This window comes from Trematomus bernacchii, unplaced genomic scaffold, assembly GCF_902827165.1.
Source record: "Trematomus bernacchii unplaced genomic scaffold, fTreBer1.1, whole genome shotgun sequence".
Lineage (NCBI taxonomy): Eukaryota > Metazoa > Chordata > Actinopteri > Perciformes > Nototheniidae > Trematomus > Trematomus bernacchii.
In genome coordinates this window covers 3144605-3171216 of record NW_022987531.1, presented here as the reverse complement: position 1 = coordinate 3171216, position 26612 = coordinate 3144605, and the positions used below count along the sequence as shown (strand labels likewise).

The following is a 26612-nucleotide window of genomic DNA, read 5'->3' as shown; positions in this document are numbered from 1 at the left end:
GAGGAAAGGCAACTATAATGCAGTGTAATAAAACTACTATGAACAAAAGCTAGTGGTTCATATTAGGCTAGCAATAACGTGTTTATAATTGCAATCGTATACGGGTATTCTGCTACCATACAATGTAACTTGCATGAATACATTGTTTTGCGCTAGCATACAGCTAGCCTCGTTAGCTATACATGCAGTATATGTACTGTCACAATGTACGGTAAATCACCCGGAGTATACTGTATGAGTATTCCGTGTGTGTGACTGCAGACATTCTCCTGCCATGACAAACATGTAAGGCCATCTGCTGACATTGTAGTTGATATATTTAAACGCTAGCAACGTAGCATCACAAAAATGTTTTTCCGACCAAACCTAGCTCTAGCTCCGTGTGTTAGATCGGTTGCATACACGCTACGCCAGCTATAATGTAATTACGTTTCGCGACTGACCGCACGGCAAATCACCCGGAGTATACTGTCAATAGGTATTTTGTGTGTGAATGCAGACATTCTCCTGCTATGAGATACATGTATGCAAGGCCATCTGCTGATATTAGAGTTGATATATGGAAACTCTAGCAACTTAGTTAGCACAGTTAGCACTGTGTCAATGGCTTAGCAGTCCAACACAGTTTACACATTTAAACAGTCTTGTTTGATAAATACACAAATAACAATGCAAACTTACAGGTTGTGTACCCGGATCTTCCCCTGCTCCAAATGGTCCAAACAAGCTGTGCATATCCGGCCTCAAACTGGGCAATGTTTTGGAAGCTTTCGTCTGTGAAATGCCGGTTCTTCGAACCTCTGGAGGAGGAACACGCCGCAGCTGGTGTGGCCATAGCTCTTCGGGATTGGTCCATTTCGTTCCGGGTACCGCATGACATCAGGCGGTACCCGGAAGAATCAAATGGGCAGTGACGTATCTCCAACGAGGCGTTTTGGGGAGGTATTTTCTGTGTTAGAGTTTTACTCGCTACAGGGTGTACTTTGAGGGTTTTGACTCTGCACACCGTTTACATGCATAAAAACCTTCATAACACACAAGGGGACGGGTAATAACCGGAAAAGCATGACATGGGAGCTTTAACTCCAGCTCTCGACACAGTTTCGGGAAAGCCCCATGAGCTTCTCGTTGTAGAGTGAAAATGGAACGCACACGCTATTTGTTGTTTGTTTATATCACGCAGTCTGTTCCTCTTCTCTCGGTGTATCACGCAGTCTGTCTTCCGGTTGTTGCCTCTTTTGAATGACGAATACACACTACCGCCACCTGCTGGTAAGGAGAGTTATTGCCACTCACGCATGCGCAGTTCGTACGTGCAACTTGACCGTCGGCTGAAGTCTTTGCGGTGTGTTCCAGTGCGAAACATGGCCAAGACGCAGGAGACGTGAGGCGACGTGAGGCGACGTGAGGCGACGTGAGGCGACGTTCCGTCGGGACGTGTTCTTTGGTGTCAGTTTGGTGTGTAAGGAGCTTTAGTCCCCCCTGAGCAGGTGACACCTTATATCACTGGGAAAGCACTCTATAATATTATAATAAGATTTAGCAATCTTGTTGACAGTTGATGTCATACATTGATGATCCTGTTGTACCCACTTCATGAAAGGTTGCACAGAGCCATTCTGAACACAGTTTAATCCTCATAGCCCCCCTGCAGAGGCTATGCATTTTCTGTATGCAAAAAATAACAACTGCGTTTTTTTGGGGACGAAATATGAAAGGGCAAAGCCAAAATATGAATCTGCAGTTCATCCAGGGCTCTATTTTTGTAATGGCATAGGCACACAGGATGAGGCAAGTCATTTTTGAGTCACCTCGTGGTCCTGTTGACACCATGTTGGAACCAGGGTGCGATAAGGAGGAATACATTAATCAGCTGTGTAGGCCCTGACATGAGTCCTTTCTTTCCTTTTCAAAGCAGTGAGCTCTGAGCAGGGCCGTCCCTCCCTACAGGCCGATCATGCAGACTGTGTGGGGCCTCACCTTGCGGAGGGGGCCTCATCTTGCGGAGGGAGCCTCATCTTGCGGAGGGAGCCTTAACTGAGCCGCACCTATGCGCTGCAATTATTGTGGCGCGGCACGGCACAGGCTCCACTAGCAACGAACCCCGTCTCCCCGCCCCCCCCCGTCGACGCTCGCTAAACAGAAAGGGGAAAGAGCAGTTCAGAGCAAAAATACACCAAACAAATATTCTCTTCTACAAAAGCCTCTCCCAACGGGACTCTGAAGTAAATACATGGTACCTAAAATTAAACTGGTGTAGGAGGAGATAGCACATTTGGCAACATAGGAGAACCATTTTCCAATGTAGGATAATAGAGAAGTATGGCATTTGCCAGCCTTTTAAATGATGACGCATATTGGCAGGTCTGTATTAGATGGCAATAATTAGTAGCACAGCATGGAAGCCGAAAAAAGCATGTCAAATGAAAATGTAGTTTAAGTTTCAGGACTTTTGATATGTGCACTGAAAATAAAACAGAAAAGGAAACTGGAAATGACATGATCATTACAGACACACACTACATGGCACCTTTGGATCCCCAATGGGGCATTCACCATCACAGTGAAATACCAAAAATACAAAATGAGTGCCATCAAGAAAATCATGCTATGATGGTGACTGAAAGGCTGATATTGAACCCATCAATGGGACAAAAATAGAACCCAGAGTGTCCATATGGATGGATCAGCAGCTGATTCATGTGTTCTCCCCACTGCCATCCTTTACCTGCAGAATCTACATTCACTGACACTGGGACCTGTCAGTTAGATATAACTCTCCTATGTAAAGAAATGCAGTCTTAACTACTAAATGACATGCTTACACAAGATAGATTCATTCCTGTCTTTCATGGACATTAATTGGACATAGGTCTTCGTTGGATTCAAACATTTTTGTATCTCATAAACCCGATCGCTTAACAATCTTTAGTGTAGTACAATGCAGATAACACAACAAATACAGTGAACTAAAATAAATAAGAGAAAAACCAAAATATAGATAAAGCGGTGCAACTAGAGTTATGGTGTACCCTGTATTAATGGTGACCATCTTTCATCCTGAAAACTGTTATCATTGTATTGCTATTAATAGCAAAATTCTTACCAAGAAAATTAAATCACTGAGCAGAAATACCAAAGCTTTTCAGTCATAAAACAAAAGTTTTAATAGAAAAGAAACATTAAGGTGTTTGCCTAATTTAAAGATCCTGGTTGTGAATGTTCTGTGTAGCGGGTATTAATTGCTAGTTTGCTTTTTTTAAATCAATACATTTGTAATACATGTAATCCATAATAAAAAAACAAATGTTTTCAAATCTTAAACATATGGAAAAAAGAGCAAAAATTGGCAAGGTAATTAATGTACAATGTGTGTACTCCACCAAGCTGGCAAAACATTTTTATAAATGTAATTTAAGGTTATTTCATCATTAGCCCTATCTTAAAGAACATTCATATTTAAAGGCAAACTGTTAAAAGGTATTATCCTCTCAAATGTTCTCGGCATTGTAGTACAAGTTTGGCACCCAAGGTATTGCGGTATGCAAAATAAAAAATAAATAAATGACAGCTTATTTTCTTTTAATCATTTATTTTCTGATAAATTATCAAACAGGTATAGCATATTCCTGCCCAATCCCATGATTTGCTGCTTCTCCAGTGGTGTGACCCGTCATATAACTCAGAAGATCATAGCTCATCCAAACCTTATAATACTTCCCAAACAAAGCTCTTATTTTGCCAATGTGCCATTTTAATTGAGGTGAAGTGCTGAGGCAGCAGCATCCGATCACTCTGTCTGCAGCAGGAAGCAAATTGGTCATGCAAAACCAGCCGCTCTTCAACAAACCAATTTATTATTTATGGGCTTCAGTAGAGCAGAGAAAGTTAATTTATTGTTATCATTAGAAGAGTGTTGTGTTTGGGTCCATACGAGGAAGAGTCAGGCTACAATTACAGGCGGCTCAGATTAGAGAACATCATGTGACCCTCCTCACACCTCCCAGGGTCCTGAGCTGCCAACTAACTTCAGTGAGGAACTTCAGGAAGAAGATGCTGTACTGTAATATAAACAATACAATAAGAAAAATATTAATTTCACTTAAAAAGCTAATGTTTAGTACATGGTCTCTCTTTAATACTGTGAGCCATGTTCATCTCTCTCAATATATTTGGCTAATTTCTGCACATCCCTCCACATTAAAATACGATACACTGCTGTTTGTCATATGTTGTCATACATTTTACAATTTATATTTAAATTTGCTGTAAATATTTGTCTTCTTTTTAAATGCTATGTCGTTTTAAAAAAATTGTTTTTCTTTTTATAATCGTTATATGTTTGACCTTCGCTTACAACTTATCTCCTTTTGTTGTTTATTTACACCAAAGAAAAGGTCCTGGCAATAAACTAGCTTCTGATTCTGATTCTGGTACTAAGAGTCAATCCATCAAGTTGATTGTCATTTGACTAGAAATCTCTTTGCAAGGCAGAATGAACGCACTTTCCTATGGAATCAAGTTCAAAGAATTGAGTATTCAACTAAGCCTTGTAATAAAAGTTGTTAGTAGCCTTAAGGGCCCACAGTTGCTGCATTAAACTACATTTAACATACCTAGCCATTATTTTGCGGTTATTTTGGTGAAAGTAACTCAAAAGTAATATAAAAGTAGTGTCACTCATTACATTTCAGAGACAGTAATATTGTAATGTAACTTATTACTTAAAAAAGACAGTAATAAGTCATATGTAATGTATTACATTTTGGAAGTAACTTGCCCAACACTGGTTACCGCCGAGGATACGTGGCCCATGAAAACAAACACACCCATAGAAATTATGATAGAAAGCCATTTGCTTAACTTCAAGTGCTATGAAGTGCAACAATAAAATCTCTAAAAACAAAACTCTTACCACACAGGCAAGAGTAGTGAGTACATGCTTGTGTCCATTCCAAGTGTTGGAAGCATTATAATATCGAACCAATCAATCAATAGCCATTTATAGAGGTATAAATCCTCACAACCCAACCCAGAGCAGGAAGCAGTTTCGTCACGTCTTAAAGAAATATGCCATAAACTGACAGTCCAATTCCTTAATTCAATGGCAATGATATGCAGATGTTATTATAAATTCAGAAGTTCTACTTTGGCAACGTCACAAGGACACTGGAAAAACACAGAACTTTTATTACACTTCTCTCTGAGTCTTTGCTGTTTCTGTCTATTACCTTTGGGCAGCCTAATCAACTAAATAACTTTGATTTGCAAATGTTTACCTCCACGGGAGCAGAGAGCCATAACACCCGGGGTGTGGAGCGAGGCTTCCATTGTTTCTGATTAGGAATTCATTATTTATCTACCTGTCTGCCTTCGTGCCCATTGCAGGGGCTGATTAGCAAGCCGGGGACGGATAGGTAATGACGATAACACTAAACCCAATAGCTGTTTTATAGGCGGCGGTGCTTTATGACACTTGCACTAATTGCCGGTGTGATTAGTGAGGTGTCTGTGAACTCTCCGGGTGCTCCTGCTGTCCTGTGAACTGAGAGGAGTGAACTGGAGTGTGGGTGTGAGGCGGATCGTTGCAGGAGGAACACACAGGGGCATAATCCACTCCCACTTTTTCTGCCCCTGTCAGCCCTTTCCTGTGTGCTGCAATAAAGACAAATTAACTTAAAAGCAATCAAAAGATTTTTCTTGTTGATCTCCTGGCAATAAAGTAATCTGTTTCTAACTGTCGGTGAGAAGAAGAAATAAAGAAAGGAGACACATTAGCTGATATGATAGGGTTAGGAGAAAAAAGAGATTGTATTTCTTTCTGGCTCCTGTGTGTGTGTGTGCTTTGGACTCTTTATATAAAGGTCAATGTTTCAAACGTGAAACACTTTACTCTGAATATCTTCCTCTTACTTTTAGCCCTTTAAAATATGACTAGTAGAATCTGATTTGAAAGCTTTTTGTGCGTCTCCCACTCAATCTGACCTCAATACGTCTTGATGGTTCCAGGATAAAGACATTTATACACACTATAAAGGCAATATAATGGATGCAGATTTTTTTTTTGGGATAGTTAATCTGATTTTTGGGGAAATTAATATTCATGAAAAAGAGATGTGCTGACTCCAAACCCAATTTTTAACAATTTTACCAAGAATTAAAACAATATAGCACTCGTAAATACCTTAAAAATAAGAATGTATTCAAAACTAATTGTCTATTTAACAAATATTTTATCTGATAAATGAATCTGTTTTTATTGACGTGGTTGACGTGGCTTTGTGACATGCAACAACATTAACCTTTCTGTTGGTCGCTTGTTAGCAGACCCTTCACGCGATGGCAGAGTTAACAGGTACAGGCAGGGCCGGACTGAGACAATAGGCGCGTTCACACCAAGTACTTTTCCCACAATAGTTCATGAGAACTCAGTTCATGAGAACTCTTTTAGTTCTGATGAACTAAAGCAGATCGCGTTCACACCAAAATGAGTTCCTGGGGGTGGATTAGGCAAATGAAGCCGCTGACGTCACTTCTTCTTCTTCTGCTTTTGGTTTACTGGCAGGCCGCAAACAACTTCTCGGCGAGTACAGTAGGTGGCGGTATGCACCTTAAAGTTGCAATCCGCCAAAAAATCGAGAGAAGAAGAAGAACCTCCCGCGTATACTGCCACGCCCACCTGCTGTATGAGGCGTCTGTTTACCTTCCGACCTCAGACATGAGCTTCGTCTGAGTTATTTAAGCAAACACAAATACAGATCGTCGACCAGTCAAATGCAATAGCAATGCTGATTCGGAAGCGAAGGCGGTTAAGAAGGATTGACAAAAGGATTGGACGACGACATGCACGCGCTATGGATTGCGTAACCTGTGTGAAATGAATAAACTGTGCCAGGTGTGTCGTATGCACAGTAAATAGGCTCAGCAGTTAACACACCTTTATTATATATCCTCCTGAGAGCAACTGCATCCGTCTGCCATGAACCCTACAGAAACCTACGTGTTAGTTTTGGCCCATAGTGGCCTCCATTTGTGTCGTGTAAAATGGGGGAAATAAAAAGTTAGCAAATCCCCATGTCCTCCTCAGAGGACATTCATAAACACATTTAGTTTTAGGTCAAATAATTATTACACTGCTCTGAAACCCACTACACTAACTCCTAAGATGTTCCCTTACTATAAGTAATTAAAATATTGAACTGACAACACTGGTAATTACAAACTTAACCATTTCTCTTTCTATAAATAAATAGTGCTTGTGTTGATGGACGCCATTTTGAAATACAATGAAATTATCTTTTTCAAAGCCACATATTTGGGGTGGGACACAATAAATAAAGCTTCGCCAGTTAATAACCGATGAAACATGATGGTATCAGAATAATCACTTACATGTGATGTATAGGATGCTACACAGGTCACTGTAAAGATAAAGTGTCAGAGGAGAAATAAGCAAGATACAGGATCTGTTTAATCGCCATGTAGGTTCTCTTTTATTGCACACTCAAGACAATATCAATAACGGCATCACGCTGTCCCAGGTATGCATGTAAATCCAAGTTAAAAGTTTTAATGGAAATAGAAGTTAACATTTTCAATATAAAAGAAAGTATCAGTAGTATCAAAACAATATATATATATATCATAACAATAATAGGTAGGCTCAGCAGCAGACACACCTTAGTGCAAAGTGAAGTGTCAGTATTAATAACAGTGGCATATATATAATCACAATAATACAAAATTAGCTGTCCCAGGTGTAGGAAATGTGCAGTGAGGTGTCTTGCCCAGGGACACAATGACATGCTGACTGCAGTGGGGTTTGAACCTGTGCCACACGCCTCCCAACAAGTCATTGTACAGTTTATCAACTACGACAAGTTTTTTTTTGTTTTTTTATTGAAGGCCTGTTGGATTTAATCAGCTCGCTTAGCACTGCCAGAAGCCCAGCCTGAAAGGTATTTTGTTGCTCCACCTGGCACGCCGACACCTCCACCTGGCACGCCGCCGAGTCAGCATGGCGCGGCATCACCATGAGCAGCTGGTCGTCCGATTCCTGGGCCTTGTGTGAATGCAGCAGCCGTTCGTCGTGCATCTCCTTGGCACGCAGGTCCTCATTCTCCTTGCTGACCATGGCACGACGGTCCTCCATCGCCATGATGGTGTCAAGGAAGCTGTCATCCCGTGCCCGCTTTCCTAAGGAGGAGAAATAAGCAAGATACAAGATCAGTTTAATCGCCTAGTAGGTTGTCAACAGAGACAACATTGGACATGGTGCAGGCAGGGACAGTGTACAAAATGCAGGTGTAAAGTAGAAGATAAGATAGGATCAAATAATATCAAATAAAAAATAAATATCAAAGTGCCCTTATTTATTGTTTTGTGCTTAATGTATGCTTGAACTTTGTTTTATAGGGATTAGTGGACATCAGTTCGATGCGTAACCTTCTTTCAAGGCCAGAGTAGTTACCGTGCAAGTGGATTGACATCTAACATAACATGGCTGAGTAAAATTATAACAATCAATAAAAAAAAAGGAAAAATAAATAGAATTTAAATTACATTTTTACTTAAATGTGCAAAATATTAGAACATCAGTCTTTGTGGCATGCAGGTAATCAACTGTTTAAGCTTTTACCATTAACATGTAGAATGAATGTTGCAAATGACACATGAAATTATAGCAACTACCATGCAAGTTATCTTTTACCTGCATTATGTCCAGCTAGCATGCTAATTGCTAACGTTATATTATCGTTTCATCCCGGAGGGGAAAGCTCACTAGTTTCCAATCCAGAGAGAAACACCTCGCCTGAAACACACGATTAGTGCCATGAGTTAGTGAAGCAATTACAGAACATTGCACACTTATTCACAAGTCAAAACTTTTTCATAGCGGGCGCGGCTGAGAATAGCTAGCTAGCTAGCTAGATGTTGTTAGCCAGCTTGGAGCTATGATAGCCAGTTCAGCTAGCATGGCTAGCTCGATCTACTGAGCAAATAAAAGTACATCTGAGACCAGTATTGTGCAGATTAAAACAGTGCAGTGCATGTAGTTTATTTTACCTTTGTCGCCGTCCCGGCATGACTTTGCGCTGTGGAAGGTTCCCAGGTCGGCTAACTTTGTTGAACAACGCTACTACATTTTGCAGTAGAAGCTTCTGGATCGCGTCCTCCAAGTAAATCGCCAGAAGCGCCGACACATCCTCATCACTCCACCGCTCCGAGGATTTATTTAGTGTTGCTATAATAACTGCTGTCACAAACTGTTTTCAGTCCCTGCTCTCGAGCAGGGACTGAAAACGGCGTAAAAATGGTTCTGATTAACTAATTTAGTTCCTGGGGCTTTTTGGTGTGAACGCAAATATATCGTAGTTCTGATTAACTATTGTGGGAAAAGTACTCCGGTGTGAACGCGCTAAATAATACCCCTTTCACACCAAGGCTTTTCCCGTTCTAGCTCCGTGCTAGAGCTTTTCTGGTTCAGAACCGGTTCTTCGGTTCAGCTCCTGCTCTGTTCACACCGCTCAAAGCCCGACTGGTGCTGCGTCATTGCGTCATCGTTTGCGTCATGACGTAACCGTTTGCGTGCCCGCTTCATAAAGCCAAACCGCGCGGGAACCCCTCACATCGACAACAACAACAATGGCAGATTGTATTGAAGCGCTACTCGTTTTGGTTTTGCTCTGTCGAAATGAAATGGAACAAATGGGACGACTTTACTACCAACTTTACAGTCGTTACATGCTACATTCAAGACTTCTTTACAATCATCATCATCAACTTCAACGACGATTCCGTAGGAGAAATAAGTTAAATATACGTCCTATTCGATGGCGTTAGAGCTAGCTGATGTTAGCCTCTGCATGCGCCAAGCTCAAAATACCCAGCTTTGCAGCATTAATTACTATGGTATAACATTAAAACTGATGCCCCTGCCCCTGTCCCCGCCCCCGCCTCCGACGTAAGCGTGACGTATGCGGTGCTTGCTTTCTAGACCGACAACCTTTTGGTGCTTGAAACAAACCGGATTCCGGAGCTTAGAGGCGGCTCCGCTGCGGTGTGAACAGGAAAAACCGGTGCTTTTCAAGCTCCAGCTCCGAACCGACCCTGGAACCGCGTTGTTGTGAAAGGGGTATAAGTCCGGCCGGGAACATATGGACATGGGTATGACTATTTAAACATTTTTTAAAATGTATTTAGGAACCTATCCATGTGAACCAACAAGTCCTCCAACTCATACGACCAAATAGGTCGATTGTTCAAGCGCTTATTACGACCTTTAATCACGTTTTAAAGTTTTCTACCTCTAGTGCTCCCGTTGAATGCAAACGCTCCGGAGGGTCGTATATTCACAAATAACCCTCTCTGGAAAATCCTAAATTGTAGGATAGTTTGGCCATTAAAATGCTTTTTGATTAGATTTCTAGCAAGAAGTGTATATTGTACTTTCAGAATCTACGTCCAGTGGACGTGTAGGATCTATAGTTTGATAGATAGTATGAAGATGATTTGAGGTCTCGCCAGGAGAACTGTATATGCGGCAGCGTCCATGTAAAGTTAGCATCAACACGTCAACACTCACGGGGTGAAAACAGTATTCCGGTTTCAAAGTTTTCATAATAAAACCGTATTCCCCCCACTGTCAAATGATTTCAAAGCTATATCTGCAGTACTCATCCACTAAAAACATCAGTTTATCCTTGTTAATTACACAACATTAATTGGTTTAAATTGTGTACAATGCTTTTGTGTTTTTCCCATAGGTTTTTCCCTTTCGATTCTGAGAGACACATTTATTTTTTCAGAGGTTTTGATAGGCTAAAACATCTACCTACCCGTAATCCTCAGCTACCGTTCAAGCTTGGTGATAGGATGTTTTAGCCGCAATGCATGTTGGGATATGGTGTTTATGCGATATGAAATCCGAAAACATTTAAAAACATAAAATAATACTTTATTCCGAGTGTGCTTGCTTTTCTCTTTGGAAGTCATCACATAACGGCATTGGACCCGTTCGAGTCCAGTTTTGGATAGTCTGCCGTGGTTCCATTCCATTTCAAAGAGCTGTTTGACGCTCGGCGTAACCTTGGCGCACTGCCACTCCAACATCCAATCACAGAGCTTGAGGACTAATCATGGGGTTTGTAAAGCAAAGCGGATGTTGTAGTCCCAAACGATAGCTGAGGATTCTGGGTAGTGTAGTGTCTTCGGAAACTCTGTAGTGTCTAAACTCCAAAAAAACTATTTGTTTCTCCGAATCGAAGGTTCAAAAAGCATTGTACACAATTTAAACCAATCAATATTGTGTAATTACCAAGGATAAACTGATGTTTTTTAGTGGATGAGTAATGCAGATATCACTGTGTAATCATTTAACAGTGAGGGGAATACTTCCGGTTTTATTATGAAAACTTCGAGACCGGAAATACTGTTTTCACCCTGCTCTATCGAAATCAGTCGGAAGTCGCGGCTCATTTCAAAATAAACGTGGATTTGCGGAAAAAACTATTTTTTCGGGGTTCGGGTGTTTTGTTTGATTTTAAATAAACAAAGTCTTGGCTTTCAGAATATGAAACTTTTATTTCCAAAATCAAACGATAAATACATGTTTGAAGCTTGTAAAGGGGAGATGACAGGCACCTCTCAATCGCAATCTGCTGTTCCGTAGCGCAGCTCCCCCTCCCTCCGGCTGAAATTATGAATGTAAGGCGTATAGTAATCATAGATAAAACGGCAGGGTCCGTTACAGTTTGTTTTCATCTGATTTCAATTAAACAAAGTCTTGGCTTTCAGAATATTAAACTTGTTTCGGCAAATTTAGATGATAAATACAACTATGAAGCTTGTAACGGCATATTTACAAGCGGAGAACGGAGTAATTTAACGTCACAGCAGGCATAACAACAGCCAGTGTTTCTCGTGAGTGTTTTCCCCGGGAAACAAACACAATACACACAAACGCAAAAATACACAAACACACACACGCATATACACATACACACTCGCAAGCTTCCCCCAGACCAGTAATCCAAACGAAAATATCTTCCCTCCGTAGTATTTTGATCATTTGCTCCGCTAATAATCAATCAGATCGATGGATTCCAGAGAAGAGGAAACTTTGAAGGCCTTTTTCTCAAAATGATGACTCGGTGACAGTCATTATATAATGCGACATATTTTGCTTAATATTTGGAGTACAACAAAAATCTTGATATCATTAGAAAGCTAGGAATCTCCTCTTTCCAACAGTGTATACAACTCAAAATGTGTCTTCGGGTCAATGCGACTGATTTCGATAGAGCAGGTCACATATCTATCAAACTATAGATCCTACACATCCACTGGACGTAGATTTTAAAAGTACAATATACACTTCTCGCCAGAAATCTAATCAAAAAGCATTTTAATGGTCAAACTATTCCATAATTTAGGATTTTCCAGAGAGGATTATTTGTGAATAAATGACCCTCCAGAGCATTTGCAATCAACGGGAGCATGTTGTTTCTTACACGACCACTAGAGATGCTACACTTTAAAACGTGACTATGGGTCGTAATAAGCTGCTGAACAATCAACCTATTTGGTCGTTTTTTTTAGGAGGACAGGCTGCACGAAATATACTTGGGCGGCCGTTAATATACCTGGGCGGCACGCCCAAGTAAAGTCTATGTGTGGGAAACTGAAAGCCTTTAGCTTAGCAGTTGTGACATGAAGAAATGTGCCTGTGATGTAGTTTGTCTAGCGTTAGGTATTTACTTCTGGCATCTGCATTTAAGCTTCAAATTCTGAAAGTGGTGTTAATGTGGAGATTATTGCAATACTTCTCTCTAAGCAACCAGTGTGATGCCAACTTCTGCGTTGCGCTACCAAAACCCCTTATCCAGGCTTCTAACGTTAACATATTAGCAAACAGTTGATTTTGTTGCCACCCAGCCGATACTGAGCAATATTAGCATTCATTTAGAGGCGTGTTTCTCTGCATTAATTCTCCCCTTTTCCCACCATCTCTTGACATGAGCTAGTTACTAATAAAGGCTTTTAGTTGTTTGATGCTGTCAAACAAGCCATGTGCTCATGAATTTCTGATTATTTACACTGGTTAACTTGCTGTTATCATATTGTACTCTTCACGCTACTTTCTACGTTGGTGTAGTTTCTCTAAAAATAAGCCCCATGCCCTTTGTGCAGCTGTTGTTTTAGATTAAATGGAAGCTAAACATTAATCGGTGTTGTCTCACAGCGAGGCAAAGGTTAGGTGTTGTTGTGATGTCTCTGAGGTCAAAGAGGAGTTTCGGGTGTTTTCCGTATGTTCTTGTGGTGGAGGAGGAATGAAAGTCTGAAGTTTGTAGCAAATTTTAGTGATTTATACAATTTTTAATCCGGCATACCTCAGTCAAATGCAGTGGCGAACCGTGTCAACACAACTGGACCCTCACACACACACACGCCGCTGCCCCACCCCCCCGCCGCTGTTATAATGTCCGTCTTTTCATTGAATTGTCGTCTTGAAAAGGGTTCTCACAACAATTCCACAACAACATCATCTTCACCTGTTGCACTTGCCATTTCAACGTTAAAAACAATAAAACGGCATATGAATTGCTTCGTCGCATTCATCTAGATCAGGGGTGGGGAACCTTTTTCCTCTCAAGGGCCATTTCAATTTTTCCAACATCCTCCGAGGGCCGTACAAATTATTGACCTCTGCTTAAAAATACTAAAATCACAGCCCATTCATTTGGCCTTTCTTTCATGCTGTGCAAAGAAAAAGCAACCTCTTAATCCAGATATCTTACCATGATGCACGTGCACGGTTGTGGCATGACCACCAAAACAGAAAGATATGGACACAAGATGTGTGCAAATGTATTTAGTTTCCTATCCATGTGGACATGATTTAAGTGGGGGGGGACCTAACCTCCTCTAGGGGGGTCCGGGGGCATGTTGAAGTTAAAAGCATCAATCTGGTGCACTTTGAGAGCAACATTAGGAGATCTATGGATACATCTCTCAACATCCATATGAAACAGAACTGTAAGCAGATTTATTTTTCTTTATGGATATTTTACAAATCACTCCCCTTTCAAACTGTATTCTTGTTTATTAATAACAACTTTTTTTTACTGTCATATAGTATTTTATACCAGTTTACTTTATTCTCTTATTTTTTTATAACTATAATGATCATATAAAGATGTGCCTTTACCTCACTGGTTGTAGAAAAAGCTTCTTATATTTGTTAGCATAGCTAGCTAACCAGATGCTAATAACAACAAAGTTATTGACTGTATGATCAGTATGACAGATGAGCAGATCGCCACTGGGCTTTCAACTAAAGACACAGCCACTCAAAAACTGCGGCATGTGTACGGCTCCTTATGGGTACTGCAATTTTTGGAAGTGGCATTCTATCAAGGATATAGAATACCTTGGTTGAAGGATATTCTACCCAGAGACCCAGAAAAATATCTGATTGGTTGCATTTCTTTTCTAACACAAAACCACTGAAATGCGTAGTGCATGGACCGAGGAGGACAAACAAATCAACGTAACACTGTAATATTACAGATCAACAACACAGATACAATTCTCATTTATTCATTTTATATACATTTTATTTACATAATTAAATCGATTTTTTGTTTGTTTTATCTGAGTGTTCCAGGGTATTCTCTGAATACCTTGAAGGCCCTGACGGTTCGCCACTGGTCAAATGAAGCTGAATTAATTAATTGTTCAGCCCCAAGGCAGAGACAATCATCTTATCACCTAGCAGACCACAGTGATTCCATGTTTTAAGGAGCACATCTCTTTCCTGAGAGGACTTCAGACTTTCAGAAGTACTTTGAACGGTGCTCAGTGTGACTGTGGTAGAGATCCATCCACTGCAGCAGCTGATTTCAGCTCCACTGAAGAGGACCAGTTTATCCAGATAACATCTGACTCCACCCTGCGGCTGAGGTCTGCAGCTCCAACACTCAGTAGGTTTGGAGAGGGAGCACTCGTAGGGCAGAGGGCTGAGGACAATCTGCTTCCCTTCACCACCTCTCAGAGATGGGCTTCTCCGCTGTCGCCTCACTGAAACTATCAAGAGTGATAATCTAAACTCGCAAATTGAAAATGACTTGAGAGTGGCAGTATCAATTCTCTAACCTTTTAACAACCTGTGCAAAGCTTATTGCAGCCAATAATGCAGTGATGAGATTCAAGTTCTCACAAAGTGACGTGCATATCTTTTTGACAAATATCTGCATGTCTTGTTGTTTTTTGCCCGGATACCAATGTATTATCTTTTTAACAAGGTGGCTATTTTTTTATTTTATTGATAAAGCAGACTGATGGAGAAAAAAAGTAGGTTGAAGTGGAAGTTGCTTGTTTTATTTTCATAGATTGGACTTTATCTTTGTAATGGAAATGTTTCCTTATGAAAGGTATGGAACAAGAAACCCAGCTGAAGGATGTTGCAACATCTCATCATGACGGATTTGCAATTAGTCTTATTTTTGGACATCCAGGTTCTGGTAGCAATTATAGGGCTTGAAATGGTCATGGAACTCTTTTTTCTTTTGTATTAATGTTTAGAAGTGCTGACAATCGGATAAGGTGGTAAAAAGTCAAAAATATAACTTGTGTTCAAATCAAGAGCAAATGCTTCAAATGTTTTGAGGGTCATCTAAGGGCTGTTACTTGGTTGGCTGGTTTACATACACAAGTCAACTACAACTGACAACATGACCTTAAAGGGCCCATGTCATGCTTTTCTGGTTATTACCCGTCCCCTTGTGTGTTATGAAGGTTTTTATGCATGTAAACGGTCTGCGGAGTCAAAAACCCTCAAAGTACACCCTGTAGCGAGTAAAACTCTAACACAGAAAATGATGCCCCAAAACGCCTCGTTGGAGATTTCTCATTTTCCATTGTTTGCTTCCTGGGTTCTGTGACGTGTGAACACCCAAATCAACAACAAATGACCGGATGGCCCAAATGGACCAATCCGCGGAGCACCTCACACACCAGGGTCCCTTAGCTAACTAACAGGGAGTCCCATTGACTTGCATAGAGCTCCCTGAACGCTGGTAATAGACGTGTTGGGATCGCGGAGAAATGTCTCCGCAGACCCATTCTCACAGCGTTATAAACCTTTTTCTTACTCAATATCAAGCCACACTTATTGTTTTTACTTCGGCTGTGAGTGTTTGTGTGTGCTCAGGATGAGTTTCGCTTGTTCTCGCTGTATCGCCGACCCGGAAACCTGTCCGCTCGAAGCAGCAACGAGCCTCGCAACGAGCCTCGCAACGAGCCTCGCAACGTCCCGACCAATCAGAGCACACTGGGCTCACAGGGGGGGGGGGGGGGCAGGAGCTCCAACAAGCCGTTTAGGACAGAGAGTGAATACACATACTATACAGAGATGCTGTATGAGAAACCAATGTGATTTTGGAAAATTGCACAATTTAAATCTATTCTAGTAAGACAACCTTCTATGCATAGTTTCATCACGTTGAGAATATTACTTGGCATTGCTACTCAAAGGACATGGTTGGTACTTTATTGCTTTCATTACTCAATGCATTAGATAACTTTGTTATGTTGACTATTCCTTTTGATTTTATTGTCTCACTTGCATGACTTATGTTTAAGGGTTACTGAATTATGTAAATTGCGAATGTTGTGTTACTTATTTGGATAAAAAAGAGGCTGGGCATGGTTGTGGCATCATGACACATAAATAGACGACAAAGACCTATAAAGTCAGCTTGGGGTGTTAAGGAAGATAGATGGGTCAAACAAACACTGGACTTTTACGAACTAGAATACTTTTGAGCCGCTTTACAGTACGTATCGAATATGTTCGAACATCCGTGTGAAACCAAAACGCAATCTGAAGTTATGCACCTTTTATTTTAAATCCAACCATATTTTCCTTAACCCAACCAAGTGTTCTGTTTGAATTCCAAACGTTGTTTACTCCCTCACTCCAACAGCAAGGGAGTGTTATAGTTTGACGCGTAGAGCTACCCAGTGTTAGGAAGTGGCGCCAAGGGGTCCTGACCAAGCATCCGTGTGTAACGAGTTGGGAATGAGGACGGGTTGGTCTATCAAATGCTTGCTGGCAGGATAACGTTGAGCAGTGATCCAGATTTCTCTCTCTTTGTCTCTTTGCCTCCCTGGCTCTGTTTGATGTGTGAGTGGAGTGGGGCCGGCGCCGGGCAGGCAGCCATGTCCATCAGCTCCATCAGCTCCATCCATCAGGCAGTGGACCGGGTGGCAGAGCCAGGATGACGGGCAGCAGAGAAGGGGCAGATGTTTTGCAGGAATTGATATGTGTTCACGTCCACAAGGGATGTCATTATGAGGTGGACAGAGAAACATGTAGCTGATTAGTGGCTTATTAAGTCAAGGACACTGGCTCGGCTTCCATTCTGGCTTGTGGTGCTGATGGCTTGCCAGTAACTGAGAACCTGAGTGTCACAGACAGATAACCTCTCCTTCTAATTAACCGCAGCTCTGCTCTTTAACTCTGAGCTTTGTTTGATACACCAAAAATACAGTTCCAGACAGAATACGGGGAATTGTTTACCGTATTATATGAATTTCATAAACTGCCATTTCGATTTATAATGACCAAATCCTTAATGTAGCCTGTACACAGGGCCGTCCCTGGCCAACATGAGGCCCCACGCAAAGTTAGATGATGAGGCCCTCTGTACACTAATTGCGCCGCATAAGCGCATTGGTGCGCCGCATTTTCGACTCAGTTGAGGCTCCCTCCGCAAGATGAGGCCCCCTCCGCAAGGTGAGGCCCCACGCAGTCTGCATGATCGGCCTGTAGGGAGGGACGGCCCTGCCTGTACATAATGTTCAGCTAGAGTGCCTTCACTTATGATCTTCATATTCTGAATATGTGTGTTACAGTCTCTAAGGGATGATAGTGTAAGCCAAGTTGTACTTGTTTTATTTGTTGCAATACTAGAATATGGTCTGTGTAGTGTACCTTGGCTTGAAGCACAGGTTCATATTAATGCAAGTAGCACACCATTTTATTTGTTTGACTTCTGTTTAGGGTTCGTAACAAAGGCTAATAATAATGCAAGTTGCACACTTTCATACTATGTGTACCTTGGCTTGAAGCAAGGTTTATTTTAAGTTGCACTTCATTTATTTTATTCTGTGTGTACCTTAGTTTGAAGGTCAATCATAAAAGAAGTCTTTATATGTGCTTTCTGCAGAGAAGGGGGGATTTGTTTACATTTACAAACAGTGTTCAAGTCATGCGCTAACTAAAGTTTGTACAATAATAATTTCATGCATTCTGATCCTTCATCACTCATGAGGGCCGACCAAGTGTTTTTCTGTGGGTCCAATAAGTATAAATGTGTGAATATTTCCAATCATGGAAAAATAAATAGATACCATGATATAACGTGAAACCAATATCATTTGAAAAAATACAGTGATATACTGCTTTTGTCATGCCGCCCAGCCCTAATTTCAAGTATAGTTTCCCTGCATACACTGAAAAAACTGAAACGTTGACTTTAATTAAACGTATTACGTCAAGACAATTCATGTACAGTAACTGTATTAGGTTAGTTGAAAGCAAATATATTAAGTTGAACCTAATATTTTTTTACTTAAACTTAATATTACTTTCAACTAACCAAATACAGTTACGTGAAATCTGTTGACATAATACATTTAATTAAGTCAACGTTTCACTTTTTTCAGAGTATATCTAAAGGGAAGAGGTACATGATGCTTGTGGATTCTTCTCTCAGAGCCCACGCTGTGTTGTGCTAAGTAAATAAAGCAGCCTCCCCCTCAGGGCTTGTGAGGTTTGTAGGAATTGAGGAAAGTGGACAGAGCCGCAGAGGGAGGGCTTTATCCCGGATCCAGGACAATGGCTAAATTGGTAATGTTGTGTTTTCTCCTTTAGTTGGATCTCCTGAGTTTCCTCTTTTCTGTTACTGAACAATAAGCCCTGCCACGCGTTGTTGGATATGTGGATTTACTACAAATCACATCAGCCTTGTCCAGCAGTCTCCTTTCTTTCCTGTTCTCTTTCATTCCTCCAGCCTCCGCATGCCTCCACTTTATATCACCTGTATGTTTAATACAGTAGAGCATCATAAATTGCAGCGATCTGTTTCTGCATTTGGTGTTTTTTGTGTGCACTGAGAGCAATAAATGGGTTCAAGGTTATGAGCACAATAAAAATACAGGCAGTGCTGGACCCCATAATGGGCCTCGGGATGGTTTAACTCAAATATAATACTGTTTCACACACCATACAATATTATTTTTTTGTGAAAGAGCGATAATATTTCTCTGGACTCCACTGATTACATGTTTTGTTATTACAAAGCTTCACAGATTTTCAGAAGTGGACTTTAAGAGATATGATGGGTTATTTAAACTGGGCTCTTATTTCTGCAGTTTTGGCCCTCGTTTCAAACATCCCAGAGGGTGGCTCAGAGAAGTTAACTCTCCTACCAAAGTACAGAAGCCAGGTTTACTGTTTACGTGACATATAAACAAATACTAATGGAGAAGCTGACCCAGTTGCTTAATTTAGTTTAAATTAAAAAAGATCAAACAGGAACTTAAAGCAACTAAGACAGCAAGACTTTTCAGTCAGCAGATTTCCTAAAATGTAAAAAGAAACGGAGCAAATAAATACTATCTACAATAAATCAGAAATCATTTTTCCTAAGACAGCACTGTTCCAAGACATGCACAGTACGAGTAGCTTAGCAAGAAATAGAGTGATAATTGAATTCGATCTTCTAAATCTGCACTGTGCTAAACAGAAGGTCAGTGTAAAACACAACGGCTGTAGCCTGAGCCCAGCCCCTGAGTCAAAATGCCGAAGTGTCCATGGGCAAGAAACTTAAGCCTAAATTGCTTCGTTGGAATGTAGTCTTTGGGATTGAAACCTATGTTTGTTACTTTGGATAAGGGAAGAAGGAATCAACTTCAGAAAAGCAAAAATATTGCACTTTAGCTATCACGAAGCCAAACCAGTCTAAAAGCATTCGACACAGCAAGGTTGGGCGCAGAGCCTTGCAGAGAAAACAGCTAGTTGTTTCTATGGTTATGTGGCACCCCTGGGATGTGTGACCACATTAATATAATTATTATTATTATTTAGAGTTAGAATATGCATTTATTTTGTACATCTGTCTATTTTCATTTCATTTACGGGGTTGAGCAATGCATTTAGTAGTATGGCGGAACGTTTGTGTTCCGGGGACCGGTTAGAGGGACGGACTTCCGGTGTTTCCTCAGAAGCAATCTGGAAGGAAACCAAGGGCCTTTCTCATTTCACTAATTTCCCCTCCTCGACTCCTATCCTCGACTCCTATCCTCGTGTCTTAGTCCCGCCCACAGGAGATGCGAGCGGAGGAGTCGAGGAGAGGAACCGAGGAGAGAGGAGGGGAAGCAGCAGGTGGTTAGAGAAATGAGAACTCCTCTCCTCTGAGCGGTCATTTTAAAGAGACGTCCATTAATGATGACAGGAGGCACAGCAGCCCTCTGTCTGATGGACAGATGTGTTCATGATGACTTATATATTTACTTTGAATTCATTCACAGTGCGGTATAATGAGACAATAACAGGCTACAGATGCGGACATACACACACATATATATATATATAGGTATATATATATATTTATATAAATATATACAATTTCAGAATCAAACAAGTATGAGAGCACTCTCATAATAACGTAACACTATCAGAGACTGGATATATCCCCCACCCCCCTCTCTGGTCGCTACCAGTGGCGTCGCCTGGCCTGGGCATCCGGGGCTTTAGCCCCGAATGTTTTTTCTGTAGCCCCGGACAATTTCCCCTCAATAATATAATACATTAACCGTGCTTTACGTGAACCTCATCATGACACGAGAGGACAGCAGCACTGTAATTTCCCGTGTTCAGTGAATGCAACAGAGGCATGACACCAGACCAATCAGAGAGTTGCATAGAAATAAACGTGTGCTTGTGTCATTCAAGCTCGGCTCTGTGTGTGTGTGGCAATAGCGCATTTAGTGTGATAGAGAGAGAGGGAGAGAGGGGGAGGGAGGGACCGGTGCTGTTAGCATCTGGTTAGCTAGTTGCACTAACGGACATAAGGAGCTGTTTGTTCCACAAGAAGCTGGAGGAGAGTCCTCTCCTCTCAGACTGAGAGACTCAGGTGAGCTAAAGGACTCTCTGAGTGTTTAGATAGTTAACTTTAGTCTAAGTTATCTCAGTGGGTCTCAAACGGTTTGGTCACAAATTATTCAAAAGATTATTTCTGCGGCACACCTTCATATGATCATTATAGTTATACAAAAAATAAGAGAATAAATGAAAAACAGTTATGAAATACTATATGGCAGTAAAACAAGAATAGAGTTTAAAAGGGGAGTGATTAGTAAAATGTCCATAAAGAAAAAGTACATCTGTTTACAGTTCTGCTTCATATGGGTGTTGAGAGAGGTATCCATAGATCTCTTCATTTTGCTCTCAAAGTACACCAGATTGATGCTTTTAACTTCAATATTTAAAAAAAAATCTTCCCGGGGGAGCATCCTCCCGGACCCCCCTAGAGGAGGTGAGGTCTGCCCCCCACTCATAAAAAATACCACTTTACCCCTGCCTATATGCCGTGAGCTGATTATCGAGCCTTCATTGTAACAGTCGCGGGTGTATTGTGTGTGGGGAGTGTTGCAGTAAAAAATGCCACTGTAGTGCCGCCGCCACTGTGGGCTAAGCCCCGAATGTTTTTAGGTCCAGGCGACGCCCCTGGTCGCTACAATGAGGAAATTAAATTACGGGCCAAAAGTTTTATTTACAAGTATTAAAAGTAAGCATAGGACACCAAACCAACTGAGACCTGTCTGTCCGCCGCATCTACACACACACACACACACACACAATGTACCACACACACACACACACACACACACACACACACACACACACACACACACACACACACAGCTCCTAAAGCATATCATATACATCAGGCTACAGCCGTTGTGTATTTTATTATGTGAAGCACTAAATGGTTTTAGACAAATATCGACTCTTTGTTTGTAGATATCTACTAAACTAAAGCAAATACAGAGAGTAATGTAGGCCTGTTATACTGAGTGATATATATTATACACACTGCTCTGCTTTCTGCACGGACCTCACAGCTGTTCTCACTGTAAACATCGCGTCGCGATGAAAGCAGTTAATAAAATAATATCCAGGGAATGCATGCAGAGCTGTCATTGGCTGAGATAAGTCCGGCCGTGTGTCACGACTCTTTTAAACATCACTGTTGCCGGAAATACATCCACGAAGGAGCCGTGGAGGACCCATCAGTGTATCCTCGGTTATAGCTCCTCCAGAGAGCCTCCTCGACGCTCGATCCTCGGTCCTCGATGTGCATTTAGAGAAATCAGATGTCCTTCAACATGGCGCGCTGAAATCCATTTCCGGGTCACTACCGGAGGACCGAGGATTCGAGGATTCGAGGAGTCGAGGAAGGGAAATTAGAGAAATAAGAAAGGCCCCAAATAACCCGTGTCCTCATTGCTCCTGTCTCACCTGCTCATTACAGGTTGGTAAAAGGTGCAACAATCATGCAGCTGTCAGGAAAGTGAATGATTAAGTAAATACACTGAAATGCATAAGATAATTAAGATGTTTAAATAAGTTTGTGTAATAAAACTACCAGCAGATAGGGGTGGGCAATACCACAAAATCTGGATTCGATCCGATACCAAGTATTTCAGGGCCAGTATCGCCGATACCGATACTTTTTTAAATGAAAAGCGTCTTATGTACTTTCATATAGGGGAGAGCTGCATGACATGATTTTTGAGCTAAAAGCATCATTAATAGACTAAATCTGAATTCATTTTCATGAATAAAGACAGGACAGTTTTTATAGACAAATAAACGTTTTACTTTTGCAAATTTAAAGTGCAAACATGAAAAATAACAATACAAAGTGGCCACAGTAGCGAACTGCCTTCTTGCACACATCACAGTTCGCTAAGTTTTCATTGTCAGTTGTAAAATAGCTCCACACAACGCTCCTCTTTCTCTCAGCCATCATGCGCGTATGTGTGTCGCACAAGCGAGACGCTGGCTGCTGTCAGTCAGCTTGATAATCGGCGTGCAGGCAGGGAGCGCGCTGCGTGTGCGCGAGCCTCGAGGAGAGGAGGACAGCAGTGGAGAGAGAAGAAAAGAGCGCATATACTTCTGTTCGTCTGCACATAGTTTTTGATGAAATTGACGAGTAGAGGAGAGGGAAAAAAAAGTATAAAAGTATCGATCCTATTGGCTCTAGTATCGATATTTTGAAACGTAACGTAATATCGGAAGTATCGATATTTTGGGATCGATCCGCCCACCCCTACCAGCCGAAGCAATCTGGAAGGAAACCCAATAACCCGTGTCCTCATTGCTCCTGTCTCACCTGCTCATTACAGGTATCATTACTGTTACTGTGGTCCTCATACCGGGGACCCGTAACAGTTACCTCAAATGCTAGCTTGCAGTGCTTGACACAGCTGGCATCCGTTGGTTGCGCATAGTTAAGTCAGTTGCAATTGAGGTCTAAGTTGACATAATTTGAGCGCAGCGCTCTGCAACAACTTCGAGCGGAAACAGTCAGCGCACAGAGCCGTTTTTTGGGTGTTCCCTTTCCTTTAGTGGGTTATTTAGGTTTTTCAGTATGTAAATGGTCTGCAAAGGCTAAAATCCAAATGTTTACACACACTCCCCCCCTCCATTGGTGTCCTTTGTTTACTTCTGTAACGTAGTGACATCACTATGTAACACTCGCACTTCTATTGGCTAAGGGGCTGGACATCCCTAAGCGGTTGACCAATCACAGCAGAGCCAGCCAGCTAACCAATCAGAACAGACTGGGCTCTGGTTTCAGACAGAGGGTGAAAAGAGGTGCTGCAGCACAGGCAGTATGAGGAAAATAAAGATCTTTTTGAACATTAAAGCATGGAGACATGTCACAGTAGAGACAAACAATACTAATATGAACCAGGATCATTTAAAACACTCATGTGAATGCTACTTAAGTGCTACTGCATTGGCCAAGTACAGAAGAAATAATCTCTTTTTTTTATTAGCCAAGAATCTCTGGTACAAGGTTGACTTCTCACCCTACCATAGTTGTGTGCACACTTTTCTCCCATGGGTTATTTTTAAGGGACTCACTTTCCCTTTTACCTCCAAACAAGGTGATCCGTGATATGAACAGAGCTGTAGCATGCACCCTAACCCCCCCACTGCACCGCTTACCTGTCATTTGCATTTGAAAGAACAAGCCAGTATTTTGGGAGACGTGCCTTGTAGCGCTCTCCTCTCTCCTGGCTGCCGACGAGTTACTCTCAGTTATCTCTGCCTTCAGCTGGCAGTGGAAGCAGACATGCTCTTGGTTTTTCTGCCATCTCTTCGCAAGGTGTCAGGTCCAGTTTAGCACTTGAAGGCAGGATGTGTCAGAATCACAGCACTCTCTCTCTCCGGGCTGTCTTGCACTCAAGGTGAGTCAGGCCTCGTCACTGCTTCTTTAGAGACATAACCCATCACATGGTGTTGGTAGACGGCCAGTAGTTAATAGCCCTGTCGCGATTCGTCAGGGAAAATACTCATCTACTGAAGAGCGCAATCACTTAGAGCAAGGTTAGAGTGTTTATGGGTTCGAAGGGAGTTGGGCGCTCAAATGTAAATCTGCACGGTCGCAGCATGTTTGCACAAACTGGGTGAATAAAATCCTACATTTATACTTCAAGCTTGCAGCGTGGATAGAACAGGCACAGTGAAGGCTGAGTGTACAAGACATGAACATGTTCAGGAATAATGAATCTTGAAATTGAGAATGTGTGAGCTAGAATACAGATTTGCTTAGACAACCGTGACTAACATGTACCTTGACCTTTTTACCTGACTATATGTGCATTTAGTTTATGATTAATTCGTTGATATATATTTGGAAAATATGATATTGTTTATTGTTTGTCGATAATGGTAATATCTGTTATTACTTAATTTATATTCTTATTTTGTATTATTGTTTCTTGTGCTATTTTGTTGAAGAAAATGATGTTATAAATAAATAAAGGAACTGAGAATGTGTGGATTTGCACCAATCACTTAGAGCAAGGTTAGAGTGTTTATGGGTTGGAAGGGAGTTGGGCGGTCACTGCATGATTACACAAACTGGGTTAATACAATCCTACGTTTATACTGCCAGCTTGCAGTGTAGATAGAAGTGTACACTGAAAAAACTGAAATGTTGATAGGCTGAGTGTACAAGATATGAAATGACTTAAAAGGCTGAAATTGAGAATTTGTGGGTTGGTGTCACCGAGACACATTCCTGCACTGACCTTCTGTTTGTTTGTCCTATCTCTAGAAAGAGTTCCTGGCAGCTTCGACTGAAAAGGACATCTTTGCCCATCTGGGTCTGGAGTACATGGAGCCCTGGCAGAGGAACGCGTAGGCCTGCTCTTCCCTGGCTGGATCATACCCTCTGCCTACATCACTGTTTATCCCATCTGCTTCCCGCTCTGCCGCTCTCCCGTGATTCACTTTGAAACTGCTTTTGATTTCCATACAGTTTTGTTCTGTTGTTATTGTGTATGCTTGTGTATGATTCATAATTCTGCATATTGTCTGTTAGCGAGTAAACACTCTACCATTCATGGCGTGCCTGTCTCTAAGTGTTGTAATCACAGGCAGGACACAAAGACAAATCAGTCGGAGTATAAATCGCCCGGGGTGCTTACGAGGTGCAGGTGGGAGGAAAGAAACAGACGAGAAGGGAAGGGGTGACCGCAGAGAGAGAGAGAGAGAGAGAGAGGAAACGAGGGGGAAGGGAGCTTTTGTCGAGCAAAACATTGTAATCGCCCTCCTCCTGGCAGGAGAGTGCTCGACGTGAAGCTGAGCCAGGTCTCTTGGGGATTGAGAGGCGGGTAATGAGCTTCAGATAGAGGAGCGTTCTGGCGTCGCCATTTAGCCTCCATTTAAGCCTCCGTCCACTGGAGATCATTTAGCTGGCACGCAGCAATCCAAAGACACACAATGAATCCCCTTTCCCCGATGCTCGGCTGAAATTAGAGGCAATCAGCTGCACCGGGAAATCATGAAGCATTCTGACGGAAGGTAAACGAGTCCACTAACCACATGATTGTGTCTTGGCATTCAAAGCTACTCCGTCTCCAGTGCTTCAAACATCCATAATCTTACTGGACTGACTTGTGTTTTATGTATGATGTTTGCTTGTTAAGATGTGTCCTTCTTTCTATATTCCCATACGGTGGCTCTGCAGGACAATGATTCACTAATGAGGACACTTTATTGATCCCTGTGGGCCTATTTGGTAAGTCTGAGTCCAGTGATGACATGACCTGCCTGTGTCGATCCAGCTGTGCTTTAATCACGCCCACTTCCGCATCGGCATGTCTAAAGAGAAGGCCAACGTCTACTTTAGCTTTGGAAAAAAACCCAATATGGGCTATTTATCAAATACAAATAATTAGCTAACTACCCCTCCTGTGGTCCCTCCCCCTCATTTCCTGCCGCTTGGAGACTTCTTCACTGG

General features: G+C 41.7%; 1 protein-coding gene across 2 annotated transcripts in view; it reads left to right on the top strand.

The window, feature by feature from the left end:
* The window catches only part of dntt (deoxynucleotidyltransferase, terminal), a 134037-nt gene extending 108338 nt beyond the window's left edge, over positions 1-25699 (top strand). For both annotated transcript variants that reach the window (XM_034121783.1, XM_034121774.1), the window contains one exon: positions 25425-25699. In XM_034121783.1, coding sequence (XP_033977674.1) covers positions 25425-25511 — 87 coding nt within the window. In that variant the 3' untranslated portion in view covers positions 25512-25699. The remainder of the gene's footprint in view (positions 1-25424) is intronic.
* The last annotated feature ends 913 nt before the right edge of the window (positions 25700-26612 follow it).